This window comes from Eimeria maxima, genomic scaffold (genome assembly GCF_000499605.1).
Source record: "Eimeria maxima Weybridge genomic scaffold, Emw_scaff779, whole genome shotgun sequence".
In the NCBI taxonomy this organism is placed as follows: Eukaryota; Apicomplexa; class Conoidasida; order Eucoccidiorida; family Eimeriidae; genus Eimeria; species Eimeria maxima.
Genome location: NW_013563978.1, coordinates 1 through 12500, shown reverse-complemented (window position 1 = coordinate 12500; position 12500 = coordinate 1). Strand labels below are relative to the sequence as shown.

Here is a 12500-nt window from a genome sequence, read left to right as displayed (position 1 = left end):
GAATTGACGATTTAAATTACTTAATTCAATTAAATCCCCATCAGTAATTATTAATTTTCCTCCTTTTTCTTTTTTTTTATTATTTATATTTATATTTATATATTTATGTATTTTTTTTATATATCTATAATATGAATCAGGAGCTGTACATACACCCGAAAGTGCCATCAACTTTAATAATTCACAACCTAATGCACCAGCACCAACTATAAATATATTTAATTTATTTATATGTTTAATAAATAAATCACCAAATATACCCAACATATCTGCACCCTCATTATCTAATATATCTTCTTCTTCCTCCCCTTCCTCCTTTTCCTCCTCTTCCTCCTTCTCCTTCTCCTTCTCCTTTTCTTGTTCCTCCTCTTCCTGTTGCTGCTGCTGCTGCTGCTGCTGCTGCTGATCTAATTGATATAAATAATCAATAAAAGGAGAAGGAGGTATTGCCTCTAATGCATCTAAATAAAGAAATCCTTTTAATGGTGTATATTTACCACAGAATTTAACGATTTCTTGTGCTAATACACCACCACAAAAAGAAGAAATAAATGTTATACAACAAGGAGAATAACGTATAACATGATCTATTATTTCTTTATCTATTTCTTCTTTTATATCTATATAACATCTTAATTCATCCTCATCTTCTTCCTCATTATAATATTCATTATCTCCTTCTTCTTCTTCTCCTATATTCTTCTTCTTCTTGTTATTATTATTGTTTTCTCCTCCAACTTGTTGCTGCTGTTGCTGCTGTTGCTGCTGTTGCTGTTGCTGCTGCTGCTGCTGCTGCTGTTCTTTTTGCTGTTTTATTTGTTGCAGTCTTTGTTGTTCTTGTTCTTTATGTAATTTACTATCTTGTATAATTTTATGTGCAATTTGTATAGCCCTATTAACACATTTATCTGCATCTTCCTTAGCAGCAATAGCAGCAGCAGCAGATTGATCACCATTAGCAGCAGCAGCAGCAGCAGCAGCAAGATTATTATTATTATTATTAATTAAATGTTTATATAAAATAGGATGAGGAGGATATTGACCTTTTCTCTCATTTAATAATAATAATAAGGACATAAAGGATAAATGTAATTGTATAGGGTTATTAAACTTATATAAATCAGGAATAAGAAGAGAATATTCTTTATGGTATATAGGCTTATATAAAGAATTAATAAAAGAACGATTATATAAATAAAAAGAATTAGGTAATTGTTTTATTATTCCTCCTTGTTTATATGCAGAAAATAATGATGTATCTATATCTATTATAAATGAACTTTTTGTCCTTATTTCCTTTATCCTTATTTTCTTATATTTATTTATTTCCTCCATACCCTCTACATCTTTTATTATAATATAATCTCCTTCTTGTACAGGTAATGATTTATAATTATTATTATTATTATTATTATTACTATTTGTATTATTATCTAGGTGTACATACACCTCACCACCATCCTTACTATTACTTATATATGTTATTATTAATTCTTTTCCTTCTTCTCCTGTTGCATCTAATACCTTAAATCTTTCCCCATAGTCTACAAATATATTTGTACATAAACCTGCAACTATACCAACAATAAATCCCTTCTTTCTTCTTCTGCATATATTATTTAGATGCGCTATTCTATCATATGTACCATAACATACTACTAATACATCATATTTACTTATTGTCTCCTGTATATATACATATACATATACATATACATTTACATTTATATATATACATTTATTATTTATTATTTATATTTATTTATTTATTTTATTTTCTATTTTATTTTGCTCGTTTTTTGGGGAAAAAATAACGATTCTCGAGGGTTTAGGGTTTAGGGTTTAGGGTTTATGTTTGCAATGGTGTTGTTAATTATGTATTAACAGCAACAAAAGCAGCAGCAACAATTACAGCAGCAACAATTACAGCAGCAGCAATATATGAGTATCTTCTTGTTTCTGATTGTTCTTCTTCTATTTCTTACAACAGCAGCAACAGCAACAGCAGCAACAGCAACAGCAGCAACAGCAGCAACAACAGCAGCAGCAGCAGCAGGAGCAGCAGTAAGTATATATATACCTCTGAGAGTTCTTCTTCTGTTTCTTCTTGTACAAGAACATAATCATTTAATGCAGATAAATAAGAAAGAGATGCTGCTGCTCTTCTTTGTCCTATTGATGATTTACTAAATGTAAAACAACTCCCTGTATATATATACATATATATACATTTATTATTTATTTATTTATTTATTTATTTATTTATTTATTTATTTATTTATTATTTATATATCTTATCTATGTATTATATATATTCACCTTATGTGGATAAAAAGAGACAGGCAGAGAGAGAGAGAGAGAGAGAGAGAAAAAGGAGACAGAAAGACAAAGGGAGACAAATAAATAAGACAAATAAATAAGACAAATAAAGGAGACAAATAAATAAGACAAATAAAGGAGACAAATAAATAAGACAAATAAAAGGAAAATATGAGGAAGAAGACAGAAAGAGGAAACAGATAAAACAAACAATACACAAAAAAATGACAAAAGGAGACAAATAAATAAATAAATAAATAAATAAATAAATAAATAAATAAATAAATAAATAAATAAGTAAATTACCCAGGTCTCTTCCTCTGACGAGTTGAGGGTCGTGGAGACCAACAACACCAGGACCAGCTAATATTAAATTCTTTGCTGTATACACAACAACATACAAGACATAATAATAATAATATATATTATTTTATGGCTAGCTAGCTAGCTAGTTAGTTAGCTAAATATATAAATAAATTAAATAAATAAATAAATAGATTAATAGGTAGCTGTAGTAGGTATATATTTAGACAGGTAGGTAGGTAGATGGCAAGAAAGAAAGATATCACTACATAGCTAGCTAACTAGCTAGTTAGCTAGCTATGTATATATATATACTGACTATCTAGGTAACTAACTAATTAGTTAGGTACCTATCTATACATATAAATACATATATATATACATATATACATAAATATAAATATATATAAGATAGATAAATCTATAGATGAATTGCCTATAAACATAATCCCTGTATATATAAAATATAATAAAACATCACCACCAACAACAACAAACAAACAAACAAACAAACAAACAAACAAACAAACAAACAAACAGCAGGAGGAGGAGGAGGAGCAGTATTAGTATTAGTATGAGTATTAGTAGTAGTGACTTACCACATTCAACTCCTTGTCCATTAAGACCGGAGATGAGTACCTTAGTATTAATTAATTTACCCATCGTCTCTAATCCAAATGTACCTATCTGACGACTATATAAATCTGTATCTATTATCTTACCACTACCTACTATATTATTGTTGCTGCTGCTGCTGCTGCTGCTGCTGCTGCTGCTGCTGTTGTTGTTGTTATTTGTTGTTGTTGTTGTTGTACTGCTGCTTGTTGTTGCAGCAGCAGCGGCTATGCCGCCACTGCTGCTGCTGTTGCTGTTGTCTGGTTGGCTCCCCATCCTCCTCTTCTGCAAAAAAAAAAGAGAAGAATTATTTTATGTCAGGAAATAATCTATAATTCATTAATTATATTTATACAGCAGCAGCAGCAGCAGCAGCAACAGCAGCAAAAGAAGCTGTAATTATATATGTTTATTTATCCATATACAATAACAAGCAATAACAGCAACAACAACAAGAAAGAAGCAGCAACAAATTAGTCATGTATAATGCTGCAGTTTATACAGACAGACAGACAAACAGACAGACAGCAGCAGCAGCAGCAAAAGGTATTGTTAGGAATAGTCTGCTGTTGATGTTGCTGCTGTTGTTGCTTTTTCTGTTGTTGCTGTTTCTGTTGTTGCTGTTGCTGCTGCTGCTGCTGCTGCTGCTGATGTGGTGTGCTGTGCTGCTCCTCTGCTGTCTTTGCTGCGTCTCTTGTATTCATAAGATGGTTATATATAAAAAAGAATAAAAAAAACAAACCTTTTATGTTCTTTTCTTGTTAATTAAAACAAAGAAATCTTTTTGTTGTTTTTTTTTTTTTCCTGCTGCTGCGCAACAAAAGGAAGGAGAGGAGCAGCAAATAAATAAAAGAAGGTATACAATCCTCAATAAGGTCCTTATTAAGGATTAAATTATATACAAAGATATAAAGAAAATAAAGAATATTAATAAATTAATAAATATATATATATGCACAACATAAACATAAAAAAATATATTTATATATACGTATAAGAGGCCCCTTAATAAACAGCCACCGCCTCTAGACAGCCCCACTGCTCTCTTCTTGTGCATCTCTCTCTGTGTCATCATAGGAGGGAGAGGAGAGGAAATATATTTAATAAAATAGGGGTAAATAAATATAAAAATACTTCTTACCTTTATTATATATACTTTATTAAGAGAATATTATAGAATTTTATAAGAAAATTATCCTTATATATACTTATATTTATATATTTAGCTGCATGCTGCTGCTGACGCTTATACTGGTGGCTGTGTGTGTTGATGGATTCAAGAAATCACATTCAATAAAAAGAGGTCAATTAATTGCAATTGACGGTATAAAGGAAAATAAAAAGGAAAAAAAAAGAAAAAAAAGAAAAAAGTAATTAATAAAAAAAGAAAATTGTTGAATAATGACGGTCTTGAATTAAGTAACCTAATAATAATGCAGGTGTGTTGTGTGTGTATATTGGTCTACTTAATCATATCCTCCTCATCAGTAGATAACAATAAATAAATTATTTTAAAAATAAAATTAATAATCTTTTTAAAGTTATTCAAGTAAATAAAACAATATTAATGAATCTTTTTTGCTTTCCTTTTGTATTCAATACCTTATACAATAAGGTGTACGTACACCCCAAGTGGTCAACCCGCACGATGCGTCGTTCAAAGATGAATTAGCAAGAAAAGGAAGAAAAAAAATAATTTTTTTGTGTATTTGTTTATATATTCTTGTAAAGAATAATAAATAAAAGTATTCTATTCAAAAGAATGTCTAATTTAATGATATTTTACCTATTTTTTTTCTTGCTTTCCTTCTGCAAATCCTCTACTGCCGAGCAGTTTATTGCACAAAAACCATCACTAAATAAAAATGTATTTTCTGTTCGTTTTAGTTCAGCTGATTTAAAACAAAGTCCTGTAACAGGGTAAATCTTTATTTATTATTTTTCCTCTTTTTTTTTATTGTATATCATCACACTCCTCTCCTTTTTCTTTATAATAATAATATAATGACCTTAACTACTACCCCTCCTTAGACTGCTGCAGGTAAATATTCAATAAACAAATAATTAATTCATCAATAAAAAAAATAAATAAATAAAAATATATTTCTTTAGACGCTAATGGCTCTCCTTTCTTCAATTCTCCCTAAACCAGCAGCGCCTAAGCGAGGAAAAGAATTAGCGGTATATTATTAATATAATTATATTTATATTTATTTATATTATTTTATATAAATAAAAAGAAGAAAAGAAATGTTAAATATTATTTATTTTATTATATTTAATTATAATTGTTTATCTGCATGCATTTGTTTTATTAAGGGGCCTGAGGAAGAAACTCCCTTTAATACTGTCTTACAACGAGCATTAAAGGAGGTACGCTACGTATAGATACAAACAAATAATAAATATTTATTTATTTATTTATTTTAGTTATTATTATTTATTTATTTTTTTATTTATTTACTTGTTTATTCTTTTATTTATTGTGTCTATTTTATTATACATGTAGGCGTGCTGTTTATATGTTTCCCCTATACCTATGAGTTTCTTTATTTTCTTGTTTTCTTTATTCCTCTTTTATTATTATTATTAATTAATTAATTAATTAATTAATTAATCTGTCTATTTGTTTATTTATATTTAATTAAATAATATTTATAGACAGAAGGAAAGATATCTTCTTCCTTAAAGGAGGCAAATAGCAATGATAAATTAAATAATGGTAAAGACCATGGGGTGTATCTACACCTTTATTTATTACTTTATTATTTAATCTTTTATTTGTTTATTTATTCCTTCTTTCTTCCCTTTTTTCTTCTCCTTTATTGTTTAATTTATTTGTCTCTGCATGCAGAGCTCCTTCTTCTGGCTGAGGAAAGGCTCAAGAAATTCTGGTACACAAACCCTAAACCCTAAACCCTAAACCCTAAACCCTAAACCCTAAATCTTTAAACCCTAACCCTTCCTTTACTGTTTTCTTCCAGGTATATTGGCCAATGCAGGTTGGTCTTCGCTTCCTTATGACATCTAAACCCTAAACCCTCTAAACCCTAAACCCTCGACAGAAGAGATTACAGCGCACCTTGTCCCCTAGATTGGACTCTTTCAGGTGCTCCAACTGAAGGTGAGGGTTTAGGGTTTAGGGTTTAGGGTTTAGGGTTTAGGGTTTGCGGTTCTGTTGTCTGCTGTTAGAAGATAAGTAGCCAACATTATGCACTACCCATAAACCCTTTTTCTTTTCTTCTTTGTTTTAACGGAGGGTTTTGTTGTGCTGCTGTTGCTGCTGCTGTTGCTGCTGCTGTTGCTGCTGCTGCTGCTGCGTTTGCCTGTTTTCTACCTTTAAACCCTTTTAGGCCTTTGCATTCCTCCCGAGAGTTACACGGGGCCGTAAGACAAATAAATAAATAAATAAATAAATAAATAAATAAATATTATTTTATTTACGTGTTTATATTTTAATAATATATTATTTACTACTTTATTATTTATTTATTTATTTAAGTTATTTATTTATTTATTTATTTATTTATTTATTTATTTATTTATTTATTTATTTTAGTTGTTCGTCTAGTGTGATTTCTTCTTCTTCTCCTCTTGCTAAAGAAAACTTCGCATGGAGATGTGCTGTACAGTGGAGGTGTATAACAAGTATATTTAATTAATTAATTAATTAATTAATTTAATTAATTAATTAATTAATTTAATTAATCAGTTATTGTTAAGGGGTTGCTGATTTGCTTGTTTCTTGCCCTTATTGTCTGTTTATTAATTGTCTCTTTGTGTCTCTTTTTGTCTCCTTTTTAAATAACTCATTTATATTCTCCTGCTGCTGCTGTTGCTGCTGCTGTTGCTGCTGCTGCTGTTGCTGCTGCTGCTGTTGCTGCTGCAGGCCCACCAAGAGACAATAACGCCAACTGCCCAGAGACCTGGGCCTATATAAAACGCGGTGTATGCGCAGCTCCCTTCGTAAGATTATGCCTCCTTAATTAATTATTAATTAATTAATTAATACATGCTATTATACATATAAATAAATAAATATTTAATTATAAATAAATTATTATTTAAGTATAAATAAATAAATATTTAAATATAAACATATATATGGTTGTATAGTTGTGCTTATATAAGAAGGAACAAAAACTGACTACTAAACCCTAAACCCTAAACCCTAAACCCTAAACCCTAGACAAAAAGGAGAAAACAAATATTTGTATTCAGAGTTACAGAGGGCCTTGTACCCCCTTTATGGATTTCTCCCAGTATACAGCTGAAGAAAGACTCCAGTAAGCCACAAACCCAAAACCCTAAACCCTAAACCCTAAACCCTAATTCATCATATTTTGCGACTGTTGCAGATGGGCAGAAAGATGTGAGCAGCGACCTTTCCAGCACCTGCAAACCCTAAACCCTAAACCCTAAACCACAGGCAATGCGCCGTGGCCAGCTGTTGTTATAAAAGAAGGGGGGGCCATTCCTGCTGTTAAAGAAAAGGCCTATAAACCCTTAGGAGGGCCTGTAAGGGAGGTAAGATAAATTAGTGTTTAGGGTTTAGGGTTTAGGGTTTATAAACACTCTGCAGGACGGCACACTCTTCCCTGTCACAGTTTAAACCCCCTTCTGGTGCTGGCAATACAAAACCCTCGAGGGTTTATAACTCAGCTTGCCAGCCGAACATTTTAGGGTTTAGGGTTTAGGGTTTATGCTTAGTTTGTACCCTGTAGGGTTTTACTTAACGATTTCATAACACAGAAATCGAAGTGTAGGGTTTAGGGTTTATGGTTATCTCATAAAACCCTAAACCCTAAACCCTAAACCCTAAATTGTTGTTTAGACAGTCCAGCAAACAAAGGGTTTATAGACAAGAGGTTCAATTCCCTATCCGAACACCCAAAAACTGCTGTTGCTGCAGCACCTGCTACTGTTGCTGCTGCTGTTGCTGCTGCTGCTGCTGCTGCTGTTTATTTAGTTTCCTGTAAGTATATATTGTATTTGTTTATCTCTTGCTGCTGCTGCTTTTAGGGTTTGCTGCAGCATAGAAATAAATTCATCCCTCTTTGCACCAAATTCATACAAAGTCGTCAAATTCCTCACGCATGCAGCAAACGCTCCAGCCTACAACACAAACCCTAAACCCTAAACCCTAAACCCTAAACCCTAGAGAAGAGGATCGGCAGTCTGCACACAAACCTTTTGCAGCCCGTTCTCAGCAACCCGACCCCTAAACCCTTCTCCAAGCTAAACCCTATACCCTTCTAGATAGTGAAAACCCTAAACCCTAAACCCTTGTAGATACCCTAAACCCTAGATTAGGGTTTACATACAGGGTTTCCTTGAATAAATCCCTCTAAGTCTGCTGTTGCGTCTTCTAATCTTTTTCCATAGAATTTAGCGACAGCCCCATTGTTGCAGCAAACTGCATGCGCTGGAGGGCAGCACATTTCGCATGCAGTACCCCATGGGTCTTCTTCTGTCTTAAGGGGGCCCCCCCCATCACCTGATACTGCAACACCTAGGGGGGCCCCCGATGCATGCACTGCTGCTTCAAATGCATCTGCTGCTGCACCAATGCGTCGCGTAAACATCAGCAGCAAACCGCTGAACAGACAGCAGAAACACTAATTATAATATAATTATACAAACAAGGAGGATAAAGTGGTACGTATACACCCAAACCCTAAATTAGGGTTTAGGGTTTAGACGACTCACTGATTCGTATTGCGAATGCAACTGTCTGAAACCCCCGAACAATCCGCATAAGTAAAATATTGCTCAGCGCAGTCCGTACAACCCATCTGATTACACAAACCCTAAACCCTAAACCCTAAACCCTAAACCCTAAACCCTTGACGGTGTCAGGAAGTCAAACGCTCAGCAGCAATTCACAAACAAGCGGCATACGAGTACGAACTAGATCGTAAGAAGGACCTCCATAAACCCTAAACCCTAAACCCTAATTCTCTTGCCTTAAGAGATATTCTCCCCATGAGGGAAAGAGCAGCAGAAGAACCCTCATCTAGAGGCAACACCTCTTCTTGCAAAACCCTCACAGCCTCCTAAACCACACATGCATGCAGCAGCAGCAGCAACAGCAGCTGCATAACTAGCAGCAGCAGCAGCAGCAGCACGAGCAGCAGCAGCAGCAGCAGCAGCAGCCGTACCTCTGGGTAGTTTGCTGCAGTAAGCACAACAGCTAATAAGAAGGCGGTTTTAATAAGACGAGCCTTCCATAGCCTCTGGCAATTCTGCTCATCTGCTGCTGCTGCTGCTGCTGCTGCTGTTGCTGCTGTTGCTGCTGCTGCTGCTGCTGCTGACTGCATCTGCTGCTTGCAGCGCTGCAGCAGCAAAGATAAGGCGGAGAGAGAATCTAATGAATTACCCCACAGGTGTGGGGCAACAGCAAGAAGGACGTGGAGGCTAAAGGGCACCATGCTCCCTCTGCAGCACATAAACCCTAAACCCTAAACCCTAAACCCTAAACACTAATGTTGGTAGGTGTAAGTTAGAATAATTCCTATTACAGACAAACGAAGGAAACACTAAACCCTAAACCCTAAACCCTCAAACGGCAAACGCAAAACCCTATCTACCTGCCTAACTGTATGTGTCGCATCCCCTATACCTCTCTACCCATAAACCCTAAACCCTAAACCCTAAACCCTAAACCCTAAACCCTAGTATTACTTTTTTCCAGGATATAGATGAGGGTGTTGCTCGTAGTTCCAATAAGGAGCGCATAGATCGCCTAATGCTGCTGCTTCCTCAGCAGCAGCAGCAAATGCCTGCAGCAGCAAAAACCCTCATGAGGTGTCTATACACCCCAGCATTACACCAACAATAACCACTAGGGTTTAGGGTTTAGGGTTTAGGGTTTACCGATAGGCGTAAGAGACAGAAGAAGCGCAATGTACGCAGCTGAAGATACACCCGAGGAGGTAAATTAGAAGACTGCAATACACACAAAACCCTAAACCCTAAACCCTAAACCCTAAACCCTAAAGGCAAAACAACTACCAGCTTCAGCAACACACTAGAAGCATCAGCAGCAGCAGCAGCAAAATAAAAACAACAACAGAAGCAGCGGCAGCAGCATCACCACCACCAGCTGCACAAGCAGCAGCAGCAGCAGCAGCAGCAGTAGCAGCAGCAGCAGCAGCAAAAATACCTGCAGTTTCTCCAATAGTAGGTCTGCTGCTTTCTCCGTCTCTTTTGCACTTATAAGAGAAATAATCAGATCCATATCTGTCTCGACTGCATTTGCTGCTGCTGCTGCTGCTGCTGCTGGCGGTGCTGCTGCTGCTGCTGGCGGTGCTGCTGTTGCTGCTGCTGCAGCAGCAGAACCCGGGCGACCCGGCGGGGGAGGGGGCGGCTGCAACAAACAATGCAATAGACACTCGCAAAAGTGCAGCAAAGGCAGCAGAAGAAGTTGCTGCTGCTGCAGCAACAGCAGCAGCAGCAGCAACCGGTACCGGCGGGCTCAAACAGCGACAGCAGCAGCAGCAGCAGCACCAACAGCAACAGCATACCGCGGGCGGCAGCGGAGGAATGTGCGCGGCGTGTATTATAGATGGATCAATTGGTTGTGTTGCTGCTGCTTGCATGCCCCTCATATCGCTGCTGCTGTAGTTGCTGCTGCTGTAGTTGCTGCTGCTGTCGCTGCTGCTGTTGCAGCTGCTGTAGCTGTTGCAGCTGCTCCCGCTTGCTACAGGCAGCTGCTGTTGTACAAAGGGTCCAGATGCATTCTGTGGATGTGCAGGCTGCGGTGTATGTGCAGCAGCAGCAGTAGCAGGAGCAGCAGCAGGAGGAGGGGGTGTGAGAGGGAGTTGTTGAGGCACGGCAGCAGCTGCTGCCGATTGCCTATACAGCTGCTGCGGTGTATAGGCAGCTCCTTGTCCTTCTCCTGTCATATTCAATAATTTACATTCATTATATTTATATTAAATACTGCACGCAGCAGTTGGGGTGTATAGGCAACTCTACTGCTCACGCCTTTTGCTGCAGCTCCGTATACACCTGAAAAAGAAGCAGCAAAAGGAAATCAGTTGTTATATTTTTTTTCTTTTTTCAATAAAATTCATTTATTCATTTACTTTATTTTAATTTATATTTAATTTTATTTATTTTATTTCTTTTTCTGCAGTAAAAGAACTGCTGCTGCTGCTGCGATCTACCTGCGATCGTCGGCAGCAGCGCCGCTGCATGCAGAAGAAGAAAAGAAGGAAATACAGCAGTAAAAAGGGAATAAAAATGAATTATTTTTTAACTATAAATTAAATAAAATAAAAATTGATTAATTTGTTTTGTTTATTCATTTAATTGTGCCCTTTTAAAGGCAAAGTTGATTCTTTTCCTCTTTTATTGCACAAGAGCTGCACATACACCGCAAATGTGTTTGTTGCATGCAGTTATATTTAATATAAATAATTAATAATAAAGAATTTTATTTTATATAAATACACTGTAATAATATGTATTATATCAATGTAACAACAATAAACAATAATAATAATAAATAATAATAAATAAATAGTAATAATTATTATAGAGGGCGTTAGCCATGTAGACTATTTATATATACAATTTATACAAAAAAGACACTAATAAAAAAGACAATAAATAAAGTGTCTCCTTCCTCTTAATTATTGTCTCCTTTTGTCTTTATTGGCCCTTTTTCCTTCATCCATCTTTTTTCCTCCTTTTCCTCCTTCTTATGTCTCTCCTCCTCTCCACCTCTTTCCCTAAGATATACTATTTATTTGGGGTGTATAGGCACCTCATGAGTATGGGGAGCTGCCTATACACCCGAAACAGCCCCAACTGCATGCACAGCTAGCAGCAAATAGTAACGAAGTGTCTCCTTATCATCAACTGCTACCTGCATGCATGCCTGCATGCATGTATCCTTGCATGCCTGCATGCATGCATGCATGCATTGTTTATATATATAGGTAATAATTATTATATTAAATGTCTCTATAAAGACACAAAAGGAAAAGATTTATTTATTTATTTATTTATTTATTAATAAGACAATAATAATTAAACTGTATAACAAATAGATGTCTTGTTTGGGTCTGTATGTTGTAAACGCATGCATGCATGCATGCATGCATGCATGCAGCAGCAACAGCAGCAAACAAAATATTTCTGCTTTTTTTGTCCTTTTCTCCCCTCAGCCCTTCGTACACCCAAATGTATATTTATATTTATCTATTAAAAGAATTATTAATAAACATTTATGCCTCTCTTATATATATATATAT

General features: G+C 35.4%; 2 protein-coding genes across 2 annotated transcripts in view; both read right to left on the bottom strand.

Annotated features, from left to right (window-relative positions):
- The window catches only part of EMWEY_00042970 (ubiquitin-activating enzyme e1, putative), a gene marked incomplete at both ends in the record, with an annotated part of 2528 nt that extends 1068 nt beyond the window's left edge, over window positions 1-1460 (bottom strand). The window contains 2 exons of the mRNA XM_013478937.1: window positions 154-918; window positions 1455-1460. Of these exons, the coding sequence (XP_013334391.1) occupies window positions 154-918; window positions 1455-1460 (771 nt within the window). The remainder of the gene's footprint in view (window positions 1-153; window positions 919-1454) is intronic.
- A 6845-nt stretch (window positions 1461-8305) lies between these two features.
- EMWEY_00042960 (hypothetical protein, conserved) lies at window positions 8306-11144 on the bottom strand (the record flags this gene model as incomplete). Its single annotated transcript, XM_013478936.1, has 8 exons — window positions 8306-8352; window positions 8558-8835; window positions 8947-9032; window positions 9399-9675; window positions 9790-9863; window positions 10114-10185; window positions 10403-10606; window positions 10764-11144. The coding sequence occupies 8 exons, from the start codon at window positions 11142-11144 to the stop codon at window positions 8306-8308; spliced, it is 1419 nt and encodes a 472-aa protein (XP_013334390.1).
- Window positions 11145-12500: the final 1356 nt, after the last annotated feature.